General features: G+C 43.7%; 1 protein-coding gene across 1 annotated transcript in view; it reads right to left on the reverse strand.

Moving 5' to 3' along the window:
* Positions 1-19,842, reverse strand: part of large1 (LARGE xylosyl- and glucuronyltransferase 1) — a 215,447-nt gene that overhangs the window by 101,299 nt on the left and 94,306 nt on the right. The window contains exons 3-4 of the mRNA XM_064963116.1: positions 7,841-8,163; positions 229-311 (exon numbers count right to left, since the gene is read on the reverse strand). Coding sequence (XP_064819188.1) covers positions 229-311; positions 7,841-8,163 — 406 coding nt within the window. The remainder of the gene's footprint in view (positions 1-228; positions 312-7,840; positions 8,164-19,842) is intronic.

Consider the following 19,842-nt stretch of genomic DNA (forward strand, 5'->3'; position numbering starts at 1 on the left):
AGTGTTTAGAAATGTATTCTGTTCTCATTTACAATAAAATCTCTCACACACACACACACACACACACACACACACACACACACACACACACACACACACACACACACACAGCTAGGGGGATCACTGAGGTGGTGGCGTTGCCATGCAACCGAGAGTAGGCGGCAGCATATTCAGACTACTGAGAGAGGAGGGTTGCAGACAGGCCCAGCTGTGTGTGTGTGTACCTACCTGTGAAAAAGGACTGACTTGACGAGTGTCACCACATCACGACTGGCGTTGTACCCGGCACACACGATGGCCACGTGAATGGTCTGAGAGGAGAGAGAGCGGAAGAGAGAGAGAGAGAGAGAGAGAGAGAGGGGGAAGAGAGAGAGACAGAGAGAGACAGAGAGAGAGGGATGAGAGGGGGGAGAGAGAGAGAGACAGAGAGAGAGAGAGAGGGAAGAGAGAGGGGGAGAGAGAGAGAAAAAGAGAGAGGGGGAGAGAGAGAGAAAAAGAGAGAGAGACAGACAGAGAGAGAGAGAGAGAGAGAGAGAGAGAGATCGAGGTAGGTAGAGAGAGCAGGAGAGGGAGAGAGAGAGAGAAGAGAGGGGGAGAGCGAGAGCGAGAGAAGAGAGAGAGAAGAGGGGGAGAGAGAGAGAGAGAGAGAGATCGAGGTAGGTAGAGAGAGCGGGAGAGAGAGAGAGAGAGAGAGGAGAGGGGGAAAGCGAGAGAGCGAGAGAGAGAGAGAAAATAACATTATTTTCTACAAAGTCCAACATGATTTGTCCTCTGCTTGAAGCAGTAACAGAACCCCTTATCACATGTCTCTGAACACTAAGCACCATTTAGTTAGGTAATTATTTCAGAGGGAATAGTGTTTATCGCACATCAAGACTAAATCCCACATTAGAACCCACTATAGCAGCACCAGGGGAAGAATACAGTATGTGAACTAGATCAAGCCCAGGGTTATTCATCTACTGCCCTCTAGGAACCAATCAGCACGAGGCTAAAGCCCTTTATACATGGGGGTTGTACATTTGGTCACAGTATTGTATCGAACTAGACTGATGTTGTCCTCAATGCTATTGTCTTGACGCTGATGAAGATTTAAACAAAAGTGCATTACAGGGTTGCTTGGGAAATACAAGGATATTTCTAAAAAAGGAGTCAAATCATTGGTAGGAAAAACATTTTGTCATCGTCGTGATGACGCCAGATTGACTTTAGACGCAGTATAACGTTAGCCAGCTAACTAAGATCGAGGGGACAACAGTGACTTAGCTAGCTGACATTAGCATCGTTAGCAATTTTTTACACTCTTTGCTCGCTAACGGCAACATTGCTGTCTCTCCAAAGTACATTTGAAAGAATCACAATGATGGCAAAGTTGTTTCCAACTAATTATTTGCCTACTTTAATGTTAACGTATTTCCAGACCACTATAGTGTCATTTATATCAAACAGTCATAATCCCTGTTCATAATGACCGCTGGGTCTCGCGTCTACCGCTGGGCCTCACGTCTACCGCTGGGCCTCACGTCTACCGCTGGGCCTCACGTCTACCGCTGGGCCTCACGTCTACCGCCGGGCCTCACGTCTACCGCCGGGCCTCACGTCTACCGCCGGGCCTCACGTCTACCGCCGGGCCTGAGTCTACCGCCGGGCCTCAGTCTACCGCCGGGCCTCAGTCTACCGCCGGGCCTCAGTCTACCGCTGGGCCTCACGTCTACCGCTGGGCCTCACGTCTACCGTTGGGCCTCAGTCTACCGCTGGGCCTCAGTCTACTGCGGAGTCCGTAGAACGGTAAAAACAATGGTAGCGACGCGACCGAGAGACTGAGGAGCAACACACACATCAACAGGGAGTCTCAATGCACAGCACTGCTCCTGTTGTCCTGTTGAGTTGAACGATTCATATATTTGGCAACCTTACCTGACTCCTAAATGACTCTTATCCGACTCCTAAATGACTCTTATCCGACTCCTAAATGACTCTTATCCGACTCCTAAATGACTCTTATCCGACTCCTAAATGACTCTTATCCGACTCCTAAATGACTCTTATCTGACTCCTAAATGACTCTTATCTGAATCCTATATGAATCCAACTTAAGTCCATTTCAGTCTCATTTCTACTGATGTGAAAGAAGAGTTTCTACAGCCTGTTCCAGCATCTCTCCTCTCTTGTTAAATCCTTTCTTCCATCTCTCCTCTCTTCTTAAATCCTTTCTTCCATCTCTCCTCTCTTCTTAAATCCTTTCTTCCATCTCTCCTCTCTTCTTAAATCCTTTCTTCAGTCTCTCCTCTCTTCCAAATCCTTTCGTCCGTCTCTCCTCAAATAATTTATTCTCTAAATGCCTGTAGTAGGGTGTTATCACCCAATCAGAGGGTCGTTGTAAAGTGACTCAGACAGGGTCCTCATAGTTTCATCTCTCCAATAAATAAAACATCTCTGGTCCTTCTCTACAAACGCTCACTGTTAGTTCATTATCTATAGTCTTCTCTACAAACACACAATGTTAGCCTGTTAGTTCATTATCTATGGTCTTCTCTACAAACACACAATGTTAGCCTGTTAGTTCATTATCTATGGTCTTCTCTACAAACACAGACAGTGGTCACAGACAGGCTGGCTGAGGACAGTAGAGATGGACCAATAAGGACAGTAGAGATGGACCAATAAGGACAGTAGAGATGGACCAATCAGGACAGTAGAGATGGACCAATCAGGACAGTAGAGATGGACCAATAAGGAGAGTAGAAATGGACCAATCAGGACAGTAGAGATGGGCCAATCAGGACAGTAGAGATGGACCAATCAGGACAGTAGGGATGGGCCAATAAGGACAGTAGAGATGGGCCAATCAGGACAGTACAGATGGACCAATCAGGACAGTACAGATGGACCAATCAGGACAGTAGAGATGGACCAATCATGACAGTAGAGATGGGCCAATCAGGACAGTAGAGATGGACCAATAAGGACAGTAAAGATGGACCAATAAGGACAGTAGAGATGGACCAATAAGGACAGTAGAGATGGACCAATAAGGACAGTAGAGATGGACCAATAAGGACAGTAGAGATGGACCAATAAGGACAGTAGAGATGGACCAATAAGGACAGTAGAGATGGACCAATAAGGACAGTAGAGATGGACCAATAAGGACTACTCAAAGCACAGTGCAGCTGGTAATACCCATCATGCCCTTTGTCAGAGCCTTGCTCGTGATGAACGTGTCTGAAATGGGTATAATGTATAGACACAACAGAGGGCATATTGAAGAGATTTACTGTGACATCACAGTACCAAAGACCCTCCAACAAACCTGCTGTTAGAATGACCTGACAGACAGACACTCAATGAGAGTAGCCATAATATCACAATATTTAATATGGCCAGGCTTTAATAAATAGTCCGGGTGGCCATCTGATTAATTGTTCAGCAGTCTTATGGCTTGGGGGGGTAGAGGCTGTTTAAGGAGCCTCTTGGTCCTAGACTTGGTGCTCCGGTACCGCTTGCCGTGAGGTAGCAGAGAAACCAGTCTATAACTTGGGGTGACTGAAGTCTTTGACAATTTATCCAAGACCGACCAGTATGACAAAATAAAATTTAAAAAAAGTAGATTAGTGTATATATGAAATAGAAAGGTGTGTTAGATGTTTGGATGACCTGAGGTGGAGGTATAACACGAATGGACTACATGCAGTGCTGAAGGTCACACTACTGGTGCATTTCTGTGGTAGAGAATCAATACCCACGTACACAGTACTGTCAGGATCAACTGTAGGAGGGGCAAACACACTAAACAGACAGGCTGATCTTATCTGATCTCCTCCGAGTGTAACTCACCTGACACTAGTCTACCAGTCTTATCTCCTCCTAGTGTAACTCACCTGACACTAGTCTACCAGTCTTATCTTATCTCCTCCTAGTGTAACTCACCTGACACTAGTCTACCAGTCTTATCTCTTCCTAGTGTAACTCACCTGACACTAGTCTACCAGTCTTATCTCCTCCTAGTGTAACTCACCTGACACTAGTCTACCAGTCTTATCTTATCTCCTCCAAGTGTAACTCACCTGACACTAGTCTACCAGTCTTATCTCCTCCTAGTGTAACTCACCTGACACTAGTCTACCAGTCTTATCTCCTCCTAGTGTAACTCACCTGACACTAGTCTACCAGTCTTATCTTATCTCCTCCAAGTGTAACTCACCTGACACTAGTCTACCAGTCTTATCTTATCTCCTCCAAGTGTAACTGACCTGACACTAGTCTACCAGTCTTATCTTATCTCCTCCAAGTGTAACTCACCTGACACTAGTCTACCAGTCTTATCTCTTCCTAGTGTAACTCACCTGACACTAGTCTACCAGTCTTATCTCCTCCTAGTGTAACTCACCTGACACTAGTCTACCAGTCTTATCTCTTCCTAGTGTAACTCACCTGACACTAGTCTACCAGTCTTATCTCCTCCTAGTGTAACTCACCTGACACTAGTCTACCAGTCTTATCTTATCTCCTCCAAGTGTAACTCACCTGACACTAGTCTACCAGTCTTATCTTATCTCCTCCAAGTGTAACTGACCTGACACTAGTCTACCAGTCTTATCTCCTCCTAGTGTAACTCACCTGACACTAGTCTACCAGTCTTATCTCCTCCTAGTGTAACTGACCTGACACTAGTCTACCAGTCTTATCTCCTCCTAGTGTAACTCACCTGACACTAGTCTACCAGTCTTATCTTATCTCCTCCTAGTGTAACTGACCTGACACTAGTCTACCAGTCTTATCTCCTCCTAGTGTAACTCACCTGACACTAGTCTACCAGTCTTATCTCCTCCTAGTGTAACTCACCTGACACTAGTCTACCAGTCTTATCTTGTCTCCTCCTAGTGTAACTCACCTGACACTAGTCTACCAGTCTTATCTTATCTCCTCCTAGTGTAACTCACCTGACACTAGTCTACCAGTCTTATCTCCTCCTAGTGTAACTCACCTGACACTAATCTACCAGTCTTATCTCCTCCTAGTGTAACTCAGCTGACACTAGTCTACCAGTCTTATCTTATCTCCTCCTAGTGTAACTCACCTGACACTAATCTACCAGTCTTATCTTATCTCCTCCTAGTGTAACTCACCTGACACTAGTCTACCAGTCTTATCTCCTCCTAGTGTAACTCACCTGACACTAGTCTACCAGTCTTATCTTATCTCCTCCAAGTGTAACTCACCTGACACTAGTCTACCAGTCTTATCTCCTCCTAGTGTAACTCACCTGACACTAGTCTACCAGTCTTATCTCCTCCTAGTGTAACTCACCTGACACTAGTCTACCAGTCTTATCTCCTCCTAGTGTAACTCACCTGACACTAGTCTACCAGTCTTATCTCCTCCTAGTGTAACTCACCTGACACTAGTCTACCAGTCTTATCTCCTCCTAGTGTAACTCACCTGACACTAGTCTACCAGTCTTATCTCCTCTCCTCCTAGTGTAACTCACCTGACACTAGTCTACCAGTCTTATCTCCTCCGAGTGTAACTCACCTGACACTAGTCTACCAGTCTTATCTCCTCCTAGTGTAACTCACCTGACACTAGTCTACCAGTCTTATCTTATCTCCTCCTAGTGTAACTCACCTGACACTAGTCTACCAGTCTTATCTCCTCCTAGTGTAACTGACCTGACACTAGTCTACCAGTCTTATCTCCTCCTAGTGTAACTCACCTGACACTAGTCTACCAGTCTTATCTTATCTCCTCCTAGTGTAACTGACCTGACACTAGTCTACCAGTCTTATCTCCTCCTAGTGTAACTCACCTGACACTAGTCTACCAGTCTTATCTCCTCCTAGTGTAACTCACCTGACACTAGTCTACCAGTCTTATCTCCTCCTAGTGTAACTCACCTGACACTAGTCTACCAGTCTTATCTCCTCCTAGTGTAACTCACCTGACACTAGTCTACCAGTCTTATCTCCTCCTAGTGTAACTCACCTGACACTAGTCTACCAGTCTTATCTCCTCCTAGTGTAACTCACCTGACACTAGTCTACCAGTCTTATCTCCTCTCCTCCTAGTGTAACTCACCTGACACTAGTCTACCAGTCTTATCTCCTCCGAGTGTAACTCACCTGACACTAGTCTACCAGTCTTATCTCCTCCTAGTGTAACTCACCTGACACTAGTCTACCAGTCTTATCTTATCTCCTCCTAGTGTAACTCACCTGACACTAGTCTACCAGTCTTATCTTATCTCCTCCTAGTGTAACTGACCTGACACTAGTCTACCAGTCTTATCTCCTCCTAGTGTAACTCACCTGACACTAGTCTACCAGTCTTATCTCCTCCTAGTGTAACTCACCTGACACTAGTCTACCAGTCTTATCTCCTCCTAGTGTAACTCACCTGACACTAGTCTACCAGTCTTATCTCCTCCTAGTGTAACTCACCTGACACTAGTCTACCAGTCTTATCTCCTCCTAGTGTAACTCACCTGACACTAGTCTACCAGTCTTATCTCCTCCTAGTGTAACTCACCTGACACTAGTCTACCAGTCTTATCTTATCTCCTCCTAGTGTAACTCACCTGACACTAGTCTACCAGTCTTATCTTATCACCTCCTAGTGTAACTCACCTGACACTAGTCTACCAGTATTATCTCCTCCTAGTGTAACTCACCTGACACTAGTCTACCAGTCTTATCTTATCTCCTCCTAGTGTAACTCACCTGACACTAGTCTACCAGTCTTATCTTATCTCCTCCTAGTGTAACTCACCTGACACTAGTCTACCAGTCTTATCTTATCTCCTCCTAGTGTAACTCACCTGACACTAGTCAACCAGTCTTATCTTATCTCCTCCTAGTGTAACTCACCTGACACTAGTCTACCAGTCTTATCTCCTCCTAGTGTAACTCACCTGACACTAGTCTACCAGTCTTATCTTATCTCCTCCTAGTGTAACTCACCTGATACTAGTCTACCAGTCTTATCTCCTCCTAGTGTAACTCACCTGACACTAGTCTACCAGTCTTATCTGATCTCCTCCTAGTGTAACTCACCTGACACTAGTCTACCAGTCTTATCTCCTCCTAGTGTAACTCACCTGACACTAGTCTACCAGTCTTATCTGATCTCCTCCTAGTGTAACTCACCTGACACTAGTCTACCAGTCTTATCTCTTCCTAGTGTAACTCACCTGACACTAGTCTACCAGTCTTATCTCCTCCTAGTGTAACTCACCTGACACTAGTCTACCAGTCTTATCTTATCTCCTCCTAGTGTAACTCACCTGACACTAGTCTACCAGTCTTATCTCCTCCTAGTGTAACTCACCTGACACTAGTCTACCAGTCTTATCTCCTCCTAGTGTAACTCACCTGACACTAGTCTACCAGTCTTATCTTATCTCCTCCTAGTGTAACTCACCTGACACTAGTCTACAGTTTTATATCTTTCCAGTCTTATCTCCTCCTAGTGTAACTCACCTGACACTAGTCTACCAGTCTTATCTCCTCCTAGTGTAACTCACCTGACACTAGACTACCAGTCTTATCTCCTCCTAGTGTAACTCACCTGACACTAGACTACCAGTCTTATCTCCTCCTAGTGTAACTAATCTGACACTAGTCAACCAGTCTTATCTCCTCCTAGTGTAACTCACCTGACACTAGTCTACCAGTCTTATCTTATCTCCTCCTAGTGTAACTCACCTGACACTAGTCTACCAGTCTTATCTCCTCCTAGTGTAACTCACCTGACACTAGTCTACCAGTCTTATCGTATCTCCTCCTAGTGTAACTCACCTCACACTAGTCTACCAGTCTTATCTCCTCCTAGTGTAACTCACCTCACACTTGTCTACCGCTGGCTGCTGCACACAGTCTGACCTGTTGCCCGGGGAACCAGCTTTAAGCCCCGCCTCGTTGTCCCCTGTTCCCTCCTCCGAGTGAGTCTTGCTCTGGTTGCCGCGGTGATTGGTGTGATGTGGAGCAGGGCCAGCAGGGCTCCGGGGGGGTCGGCTGAGTTCACGGCGGAGAAGTTGGTTCTCCTCTTCCACCTCACGGACCCTCAGCTCCAACGCCTCCCTAGACACACCCCCTCCCAAGACCCCGCCCCTGGCCGTCAACGTGGACAACTGAGGCAACAGGGGCGACAGGGGGAGGGGCCTCACTGTAGAGGGGGAGGAGACAGAGAAACAGGAAGTTGATCAGAAGCAATAGTGCCACATTCATTAAGTCAACTGAGGGCCACGTTAAATCAGCTCACTGGCCAGTTGCGGATCGTAAACCACGAGTTTAAGACCACTGCAATAAGCCATTCGCCTGGTCCCAGATAAGTATGTGTTCAAGCCAACTGATCTCCAGCTGGCTAAAGCTCAGGCAGAATTGGTACAAGCCTCACAGCAGGATATCATCACTTCAGGGTATAGACTCAGCAGGGTTCTCAATTTCAACTTTAACTCAACTCTTAACTCGGCTTGCCTCAACTTCTCTCCGTGAATCAATATGAATCACTGACATTGGTGGACGTGATGTGAGGAAAGATGAAACCAGAGCACTACGACTGCAGAAGAAGCACCGGAGACAAGGAGTCAATGATCAGTGATTAGTATATATATCAGCCTAGAACCAGTGATTAGTATATATATTACCCAATTTTTCAGTTTTTGATTTGTTAAAAAAGTTTGAAATATCCAATAAATGTCGTTCCAATTCATGATTGTGTCCCAATTGTTGTTGATTCTTCACAAAAAAATACAGTTTTATATCTTTATGTTTGAAGCCTGAAATGTGGCAAAAGGTCGCAAAGTTCAAGGGGGCCGAATACTTTCGCAAGGCACTGTATATCAGCCTAGCATCAGTGACTAGTGTTTAGTATATCTATCAGCCTAGCATCAGTGACTAGTGTTTAGTATATCTATCAGCCTAGCATCAGTGACTAGTGTTTAGTATATCTATCAGCTGAGCATCAATGACCAGTGTTTAGTATATCTATCAGCCTAGCATCAGTGATCAGTGTTTAGTATATCTATCAGCCTAGCATCAGTGACTAGTGTTTAGTATATCTATCAGCTGAGCATCAATGACCAGTGTTTAGTATATCTATCAGCCGAGCATCAATGACCAGTGTTTAGTATATCTATCAGCCTAGCATCAGTGACCAGTGTTTAGTATATCTATCAGCCTAGCATCAGTGATTAGTATATCTATCAGCTGAGCATCAGTGACCAGTGTTTAGTATATCTATCAGCCTAGCATCAGTGACCAGTGTTTAGTATATCTATCAGCCTAGCATCAGTGACCAGTGTTTAGTATATCTATCAGCCTAGCATCAGTGACCAGTGTTTAGTATATCTATCAGCCTAGCATCAGTGACCAGTGTTTAGTATATCTATCAGCCGAGCATCAATGATCAGTGTTTAGTATATCTATCAGCTGAGCATCAGTGACCAGTGTTTAGTATATCTATCAGCTGAGCATCAATGATCAGTGTTTAGTATATCTATCAGCCTAGCATCAGTGACCAGTGTTTAGTATATCTATCAGCTGAGCATCAGTGACTAGTGTTTAGTATATCTATCAGCCTAGCATCAGTGACTAGTGTTTAGTATATCTATCAGCTGAGCATCAATGACCAGTGATTAGTATATATATCAGCCTAGCATCAATGATCAGTGTTTAGTATATATATCAGCTGAGCATCAGTGACCAGTGTTTAGTATATCTATCAGCTGAGCATCAATGACCAGTGTTTAGTATATCTATCAGCCTAGCATCAGTGACTAGTGTTTAGCAAATATATCCGCCGAGCATCACTGATTAGTATATAGGAGGAGATGTTAAAGTGTTCACAGCATCAGTGATGTTTTATATCACCGTACTAAGAGGAGATGTTAAAGTGTTCACAGCAACAGTGATGTTTTATATCACTGTACTAAGAGGAGATGTTAAAGTGTTCACAGCATCAGTGATGTTTTATATCACCGTACTAAGAGGAGATGTTACAGTGTTCACAGCATCAGTGATGTTTTATATCACTGTACTAAGAGGAGATGTTCAAGTGTTCACAGCATCAGTGATGTTTTATATCACCGTACTAAGAGGAGATGTTACAGTGTTCACAGCATCAGTGATGTTTTATATCACCGTACTAAGAGGAGATGTTACAGTGTTCACAGCATCAGTGATGTTTTATATCACCGTACTAAGAGGAGATGTTAAAGTGTTCACAACATCAGTGACGTTTTATATCACTGTACTAAAAGGAGATGTTAAAGTGTTCACAGCATCAGTGATGTTTTATATCACCGTACTAAGAGGAGATGTTAAAGTGTTCACAGCATCAGTGATGTTTTATATCACCGTACTAAGAGGAGATGTTACAGTGTTCACAGCATCAGTGATGTTTTATATCACCGTACTAAGAGGAGATGTTAAAGTGTTCACAGCATCAGTGACGTTTTATATCACTGTACTAAGAGGAGATGTTAAAGTGTTCACAGCATCAGTGATGTTTTATATCACCGTACTAAGAGGAGATGTTACAGTGTTCACAGCATCAGTGATGTTTTATATCACCGTACTAAGAGGAGATGTTAAAGTGTTCACAGCATCAGTGATGTTTTATATCACTGTACTAAGAGGAGATGTTAAAGTGTTCACAGCATCAGTGATGTTTTATATCACCGTACTAAGAGGAGATGTTACAGTGTTCACAGCATCAGTGATGTTTTATATCACCGTACTAAGAGGAGATGTTAAAGTGTTCACAGCATCAGTGACGTTTTATATCACTGTACTAAGAGGAGATGTTAAAGTGTTCACAGCATCAGTGATGTTTTATATCACTGTACTAAGAGGAGATGTTAAAGTGTTCACAGCAACAGTGATGTTTTATATCACTGTACTAAGAGGAGATGTTAAAGTGTTCACAGCATCAGTGATGTTTTATATCACTGTACTAAGAGGAGATGTTAAAGTGTTCACGGCATCAGTGATGTTTTATATCACTGTACTAAAAGGAGATGTTAAAGTGTTCACAGCATCAGTGATGTTTTATATCACTGTACTAAGAGGAGATGTTAAAGTGTTCACAGCATCAGTGATGTTTTATATCACTGCACTAAGAGAAGATGTTCAAGTGTTCACAGCAACAGTGATGTTTTATATCACTGTACTAAGAGGAGATGTTAAAGTGTTCACAGCATCAGCAGCATCGGGCTGAATGTCAAAAGACCTAATGGAGGCTGAGGTTTCAAATTAGCAGTCAGGTCCAAGTGGTGCATCTCTAGCCTTGGAGCACACAGATACCGTTCAATCAATATCCTGGATACTGAGAGGAGAGCCGGGGGGGCTATAGCTACGCATCAGGCTCTAATTTCAGCCAGTATCAATTTCTCCTCTCCTCTATCTCCCCCCTCCGATATATCCTCAGACATGAGAGAATATGGAGTTACTTTCGTGTCATTTAATATCAAGGTAAAAAAAACTTCTGAAGTCCAGAACAACATTTGTAGTGTTGCAAAACAGAGAGAAAAAAAAAACGAGAAAATTCATTTTAAGGAAATGAAATGCGAGAACAAATGTTTTGTAAATGAATGGGACATTTAGTCTTCTTCTTCTTCTTCTTGAAACATTGAACCTTTGAGTTATTTAGCAGATGCTCTTATCCAGAGGATTTTTAAGGAAATCACCATGGTGACCAAACACCGTGGCCTTCAACATCAAACACCGTGGCGATCAACACCAAACACTGTAGCGATCAACATCAAACACCGTGGTCATCAACATCAAACACCGTGGCGATCAACATCAAACACCGTGGCGATCAACATCAAACACGGTGGCGATCAACATCAAACACCGTGGCGATCAACATCAAACACCGTGGCGATCAACATCAAACACCGTGGCGATCAACATCAAACACCGTGGCGATCAACATCAAACACCGTGGCGATCAACATCAAACACCGTGGCCCTCAACATCAAACACCGTGGCCCTCAACATCAAACACCGTGGCCCTCAACATCAAACACCGTGGCCCTCAACATCAAATACCGTGGCGATCAAACACAATCTCTCTATCTTTGCCTCATATTGTCCCTATCTTTGCCTCCTATTGTCCTGAAATCTGCCTGCTATTGTCCCTATCTATTGTCCCGATCGTTGCCTGCTATTGTCCCGATCGTTGCCTGCTATTGTCCCCATCTTTGTCTGCTATTGTCCCCATCTTTGCTTGCTATTGTCCCCATCTTTGCCTGCTATTGTCCCCATCTTTGTCTGCTATTGTCCCCATCTTTGCCTGCTATTGTCCTGATCTTTGCCTGCTATTGTCCCTATCTATTGTCCCTATCTTTGCCTGCTATTGTCCCCATCTTTGACTGCTATTGTCCCCATCTTTGACTGCTATTGTCCCCATCTTTGTCTGCTATTGTCGCCATCTTTGTCTGCTATTGTCGCCATCTTTGTCTGCTATTGTCCCCATCTTTGTATGCTATTGTCCCCATCTTTGTATGCTATTGTCCCCATCTTTGTATGCTATTGTCCCCATCTTTGCCTGCTATTGTCCCTATCATTGCCTGCTATTGTCCCTATATTTGCCTGCTATTGTCCATATCTTTGCCTGCTATTGTCCCCATCTTTGCCTGCTATTGTCCCCATCTTTGCCTGCTATTGTCCCCATCTTTGCCTGCTATTGTCCCCATCTTTGCCTGCTATTGTCCCCATCTTTGCCTGCTATTGTCCCCATCTTTGCCTGCTATTGTCCCTATCTATTGTCCCTATCTTTGCCTGCTATTGTCCCCATCTTTGCCTGCTATTGTCCCCATCTTTGCCTGCTATTGTCCCCATCTTTGCCTGCTATTGTCCCTATCTATTGTCCCTATCTTTGCCTGCTATTGTCCCCATCTTTGCCTGCTATTGTCCCCATATTTGACTGCTATTGTCGCCATCTTTGTCTGCTATTGTCGCCATCTTTGTCTGCTATTGTCCCCATCTTTGTATGCTATTCTCCCCATCTTTGCCTGCTATTGTCCCCATCTTTGCCTGCTATTGTCCCCATCTTTGCCTGCTATTGTCCCTATCTATTGTCCCTATCTTTGCCTGCTATTGTCCCCATCTTTGCCTGCTATTGTCCCCATATTTGACTGCTATTGTCGCCATCTTTGTCTGCTATTGTCGCCATCTTTGTCTGCTATTGTCCCCATCTTTGTATGCTATTCTCCCCATCTTTGCCTGCTATTGTCCCCATCTTTGCCTGCTATTGTCCCCATCTTTGCCTGCTATTGTCCCTATCTATTGTCCCTATCTTTGCCTGCTATTGTCCCCATCTTTGCCTGCTATTGTCCCCATATTTGACTGCTATTGTCGCCATCTTTGTCTGCTATTGTCGCCATCTTTGTCTGCTATTGTCGCCATCTTTGTCTGCTATTGTCCCCATCTTTGCCTGCTATTGTCTCCATCTTTGCCTGCTATTGTCCCCATCTTTGCCTGCTATTGTCCCTATCTATTGTCCCTATCTTTGCCTGCTATTGTCCCCATATTTGTCTGCTATTGTCGCCATCTTTGTCTGCTATTGTCGCCATCTTTGTCTGCTATTCTCCCCATCTTTGCCTGCTATTCTCCCCATCTTTGACTGCTATTGTCCCCATCTTTGACTGCTATTGTCCCCATCTTTGCCTGCTATTGTCCCCATCTTTGCCTGCTATTGTCCCCATCTTTGCCTGCTATTGTCCCCATCTTTGCCTGCTATTGTCCCTATCTATTGTCCCTATCTTTGCCTGCTATTGTCCCCATCTTTGCCTGCTATTGTCCCCATCTTTGCCTGCTATTGTCCCCATCTTTGTCTGCTATTGTCCCCATCTTTGTCTGCTATTGTCCCCATCTTTGCCTGCTATTGTCCCCATCTTTGCCTGCTATTGTCCCCATCTTTGCCTGCTATTGTCCCTATCTATTGTCCCTATCTATTGTCCCCATCTTTGCCTGCTATTGTCCCCATCTTTGCCTGCTATTGTCCTGATCTTTGCCTGCTATTGTCCCCATCTTTGCCTGCTATTGTCCCCATCTTTGCCTGCTATTGTCCCCATCTTTGCTTGCTATTGTCCCTATCTTTGCCTGCTATTGTCCCGATCGATTGTCCCGATCTATTGTCCCGATCTATTGTCCCAATCTATTGTCCCAATCTATTGTCCCAATCTATTGTCCCAATCTTTGTCTGCTATTGTCCCCATCTTTGTCTGCTATTGTCCCCATCTTTGCCTGCTATTGTCACCAATCTTTGCCTGCTATTGTCCCTATCTTTGCCTGCTATTGTCCCGATCTATTGTCCCGATCTATTGTCCCAATCTATTGTCCCAATCTATTGTCCCTATCTATTGTCCCTATCTATTGTCCCCATCTTTGCGTGCTATTGTCCTGATCTTTGCCTGCTATTGTCCCCATCTTTGCCTGCTATTGTCCCCGTCTTTGCCTGCTATTGTCCCCATCTTTGCCTGCTATTGTCCCCATCTTTGCCTGCTATTGTCCCCATCTTTGCCTGCTATTGTCCCCATCTTTGCCTGCTATTGTCCCCATCTTTGCCTGCTATTGTCCCTATCTATTGTCCCCATCTTTGCCTGCTATTGTCCCCATCTTTGCCTGCTATTGTCCCTATCTATTGTCCCTATCTTTGCCTGCTATTGTCCCCATCTTTGCCTGCTATTGTCCCCATATTTGACTGCTATTGTCGCCATCTTTGTCTGCTATTGTCGCCATCTTTGTCTGCTATTGTCGCCATCTTTGTCTGCTATTGTCCCCATCTTTGCCTGCTATTGTCTCCATCTTTGCCTGCTATTGTCCCCATCTTTGCCTGCTATTGTCCCTATCTATTGTCCCTATCTTTGCCTGCTATTGTCCCCATATTTGTCTGCTATTGTCGCCATCTTTGTCTGCTATTGTCGCCATCTTTGTCTGCTATTCTCCCCATCTTTGCCTGCTATTGTCCCCATCTTTGCCTGCTATTGTCCCTATCTATTGTCCCTATCTTTGCCTGCTATTGTCCCCATCTTTGCCTGCTATTGTCCCCATCTTTGCCTGCTATTGTCCCTATCTATTGTCCCTATCTTTGCCTGCTATTGTCCCCATCTTTGCCTGCTATTGTCCCCATCTTTGCCTGCTATTGTCCCCATCTTTGCCTGCTATTGTCCCCATCTTTGTCTGCTATTGTCCCCATCTTTGTCTGCTATTGTCCCCATCTTTGCCTGCTATTGTCCTGATCTTTGCCTGCTATTGTCCCCATCTTTGCCTGCTATTGTCCCCATCTTTGCCTGCTATTGTCCCCATCTTTGCTTGCTATTGTCCCCATCTTTGCCTGCTATTGTCCCCATCTTTGCCTGCTATTGTCCCCATCTTTGCCTGCTATTGTCCTGATCTTTGCCTGCTATTGTCCCCATCTTTGCCTGCTATTGTCCCCATCTTTGCCTGCTATTGTCCCCATCTTTGCTTGCTATTGTCCCTATCTTTGCCTGCTATTGTCCCGATCGATTGTCCCGATCTATTGTCCCAATCTATTGTCCCAATCTATTGTCCCAATCTATTGTCCCAATCTTTGTCTGCTATTGTCCCCATCTTTGCCTGCTATTGTCCCCATCTTTGCCTGCTATTGTCACCAATCTTTGCCTGCTATTGTCCCTATCTTTGCCTGCTATTGTCCCGATCTATTGTCCCGATCTATTGTCCCAATCTATTGTCCCAATCTATTGTCCCTATCTATTGTCCCCATCTTTGCGTGCTATTGTCCTGATCTTTGCCTGCTATTCTCCCCATCTTTGCCTGCTATTGTCCCCGTCTTTGCCTGCTATTGTCCCCATCTTTGCCTGCTATTGTCCCCATCTTTGCCTGCTATTGTCCCCATCTTTGCCTGCTATTGTCCCCATCTTTGCCTGCTATTGTCCCCATCTTTGCTTGTTACCCTGACACTTCTGGAGCTAGGAACACCAGCATTTCACTCGCAATAACATCTGCTAAACATGTGACCAATACAATTTGATTATTATTTTTTTTTGCAATTGCAAGTTTTGTGTTTTTAATTCCAGAAGCACCACCACCCTGCATCCCACTGCTGGCTTGCTTCTAAAGCTAAGCAGGGTTGGTCCTGGTCGGTCCCTGGACGGGAGACCAGATGCTGCTGGAAGTGGTGTTGGAGGGCCAGTAGGAGGCACCCTTCTGTCTGGCTTTCTAATCAAATGCTCTAGGGCAGTTTAAAAATATATATATATATTTTACCTTTATTTAACTCGGCAAGTCAGTTATTTTCAATGATGGGCTACTGGGGAACAGTGGGTTAACTGCCTTGTTCAGGGGCGACAGATTTGTACCTTGTCAACTCAGGGATTCGATCATGTAACCTTTCAGTTACTAGTCCAACGCTCCAACCACAAGGCTACCTGCCACCCCACCAGTGATGGTGACATTGCCCTGGTTAGGGAGTGCCATCTTTGGGATGGGATGTTAAATGGATGTCCTGATTTGTTGACATTTAATGTAATACTAAGGGTGTTAACCTCAGTGTCGTGGACAAATGTAAGTATGACCACGTAGTCATCCCCCTCACTCCTCACCTCAACACCATGATAGCTGATGTGTGGTGAGCGTTCTGGCACCAAAATGGTGGCTTTGCATCTGACAGATCGCTCCTCAACACCATTGATAGCTGATGTGTGGTGAGCGTTCTGGCACCAAAATGGTGGCTGTGTATCACCCAGGTGGGCAACACAGATTGGTAGTGGATGACTGGACTTTTGGACTTCAGAAGTGTCCTGTGTGGCTCAGTCGGTAGAGCATGGCGCTTGCAACGCCAAGCGTCGTGGGTTCGATTCCCGCTGGGACCACCCATATGTAAAAGTAGTGGCCCCAGCCGACTTGTAAGTCGCTTTGGACAAAAGCGTCTGCTAAATGGGATATATTATATTTATTATTAAGTGTTGCTTGATATTAAATGGCACTAAAGTAGCTCCACGAGGGAACAGCCAAGGATGTTTGTGGATAGAAAGAAAAACAGTGCGTCTCCAGAGGTCGGTCGTGGTCCGTTCAGAGCTGTGAAGACCTCTCTGTACTCCCCCTCACTCTCTCTGCTCTCTCTGTGACCCTGGAGTGATGAAGGGAGCAGAGAGAGAGGACAGAGAGAGAGAGAGGTCTCAGAGCAAAAAAACTCCCAATACTGCCGGATTAAATATAGAGGCTTTAGTTCCACAGTTCACTTCCTGTGAAAGACACAGCAAGCGTCCGAGTCCTCGCCACCTCTCCAATGCTAATTGGTGTCAGCAGGACTAATGCACTCTTATAGGTCCACAGAACTGAGTTCAACTGTCCAGTACTGTCTATACATATAATATACTGTTATTTATACTGTATAGTACTGTCTATACATATAATATACTGTTATTTATAATGTACTGTCTGGAAATATAATATACTGTTATTTATACTGTATAGTACTGTCTATACATATAATATACTGTGATTTATACTGTATAGTACTGTCTATACATATAATATACTGTGATTTATACTGTACTGTCTAGACATATAATATACTGTTATTTATACTGTACTGTCTAGAAATATAATATAGTAGGATTTATACTGTATAGTACTGTCTAGAAATATAATATAGTAGGATTTATACTGTACTGTCTAGAAATATAATATAGTATGATTTATACTGTACTGTCTAGAAATATAATATAGTAGGATATAATATAATATAGTATGATTTATACTGTACTGTCTAGAAATATAATATAGTAGGATTTATACTGTATAGTACTGTCTAGAAATATAATATAGTAGGATTTATACTGTACTGTCTAGAAATATAATATAGTGTTATTTATACTGTTTATAAACATAGTCAGCTCGCTGTCTGGAGTAATGTTTCTCTGTAGTTTATAAACATCGTCAGCTAGCTGTCTGGAGTAATGTTTCTCTGTAGTTTATAAACATAGTCAGCTAGCTGTGTGGAGTAATGTTCCTCTGTAGTTTATAAACATAGCCAGCTAGCTGTCTGGAGTAATGTTCCTCTGTAGTTTATAAACATAGTCAGCTAGCTGTCTGGAGTAATGTTCCTCTGTAGTTTATAAACATAGCCAGCTAGCTGTCTGGAGTAATGTTCCTCTGTAGTTTATAAACATAGTCAGCTAGCTGTCTGGAGTAATGTTCCTCTGCAGTTTATAAACATAGCCAGCTAGCTGTCTGGAGTAATGTTCCTCTGCAGTTTATAAACATAGTCAGCTAGCTGTCTGGAGTAATGTTCCTCTGTAGTTTATAAACATAGCCAGCTAGCTGTCTGGAGTAATGTTCCTCTGTAGTTTATAAACATAGCCAGCTAGCTGTCTGGAGTAATGTTCCTCTGTAGTTTATAAACATAGTCAGCTAGCTGTCTGGAGTAATGTTCCTCTGTAGTTTATAAACATAGTCAGCTAGCTGTCTGGAGTAATGTTCCTCTGTAGTTTATAAACATAGTCAGCTAGCTGTGTGGAGTAATGTTCCTCTGTAGTTTATAAACATAGCCAGCTAGCTGTCTGGAGTAATGTTCCCCTGTAGTTTATAAACATAGTCAGCTAGCTGTAATGTTCCTCTGTAGTTTATAAACATAGTCAGCTAGCTGTCTGGAGTAATGTTCCTCTGTAGTTTATAAACATAGTCAGCTAGCTGTCTGGAGTAATGTTCCTCTGTAGTTTATAAACATAGCCAGCTAGCTGTCTGGAGTAATGTTCCTCTGTAGTTTATAAACATAGTCAGCTAGCTGTGTGGAGTAATGTTCCTCTGTAGTTTATAAACATAGCCAGCTAGCTGTCTGGAGTAATGTTCCCCTGTAGTTTATAAACATAGTCAGCTAGCTGTCTGGGGTAATGTTCCTCTGTACAGTAGTTTATAAACATAGTCAGCTAGCTGTAATGTTCCTCTGTAGTTTATAAACATAGTCAGCTAGCTGTCTGGAGTAATGTTCCTCTGCAGTTTATAAACATAGCCAGCTAGCTGTCTGGAGTAGTGTTCCTCTGTAGTTTATAAACATAGTCAGCTCGCTGTCTGGAGTAATGTTCCTCTGTAGTTTATAAACATAGTCAGCTAGCTGTCTGGAGTAAATGTTCCTCTGTAGTTTATAAACATCGCCAGCTAGCTGTCTGGAGTAATGTTCCCCTGTAGTTTATAAACATAGTCAGCTAGCTGTAATGTTCCTCTGTAGTTTATAAACATAGTCCGCTAGCTGTCTGGAGTAATGTTCCTCTGTAGTTTATAAACATAGCCAGCTAGCTGTCTGGAGTAATGTTCCTCTGTAGTTTATAAACATAGCCAGCTAGCTGTCTGGAGTAATGTTCCTCTGTAGTTTATAAACATAGCCAGCTAGCTGTCTGGAGTAATGTTCCTCTGTAGTTTATAAACATAGTCAGCTAGCTGTCTGGAGTAATGTTCCTCTGTAGTTCATAAACATAGTCCGCTAGCTGTCTGGAGTAATGTTCCTCTGTAGTTTATAAACATAGTCAGCTAGCTGTCTGGAGTAATGTTCCTCTGTAGTTTATAAACATAGTCAGCTAGCTGTCTGGAGTAATGTTCCTCTGTAGTTTATAAACATAGTCAGCTAGCTGTCTGGAGTAATGTTCCTCTGTAGTTTATAAACATAGTCAGCTAGCTGTCTGGAGTAATGTTCCTCTGTAGTTTATAAACATAGTCAGCTAGCTGTCTGGAGTAATGTTCCTCTGTACAGTAGTTTATAAACATAGTCAGCTAGCTGTCTGGAGTAATGTTCCTCTGTAGTTTATAAACATAGTCAGCTAGCTGTCTGGAGTAATGTTCCTCTGTAGTTTATAA

Source organism: Oncorhynchus masou, unplaced genomic scaffold, assembly GCF_036934945.1.
Source record: "Oncorhynchus masou masou isolate Uvic2021 unplaced genomic scaffold, UVic_Omas_1.1 unplaced_scaffold_679, whole genome shotgun sequence".
Lineage (NCBI taxonomy): Eukaryota > Metazoa > Chordata > Actinopteri > Salmoniformes > Salmonidae > Oncorhynchus > Oncorhynchus masou.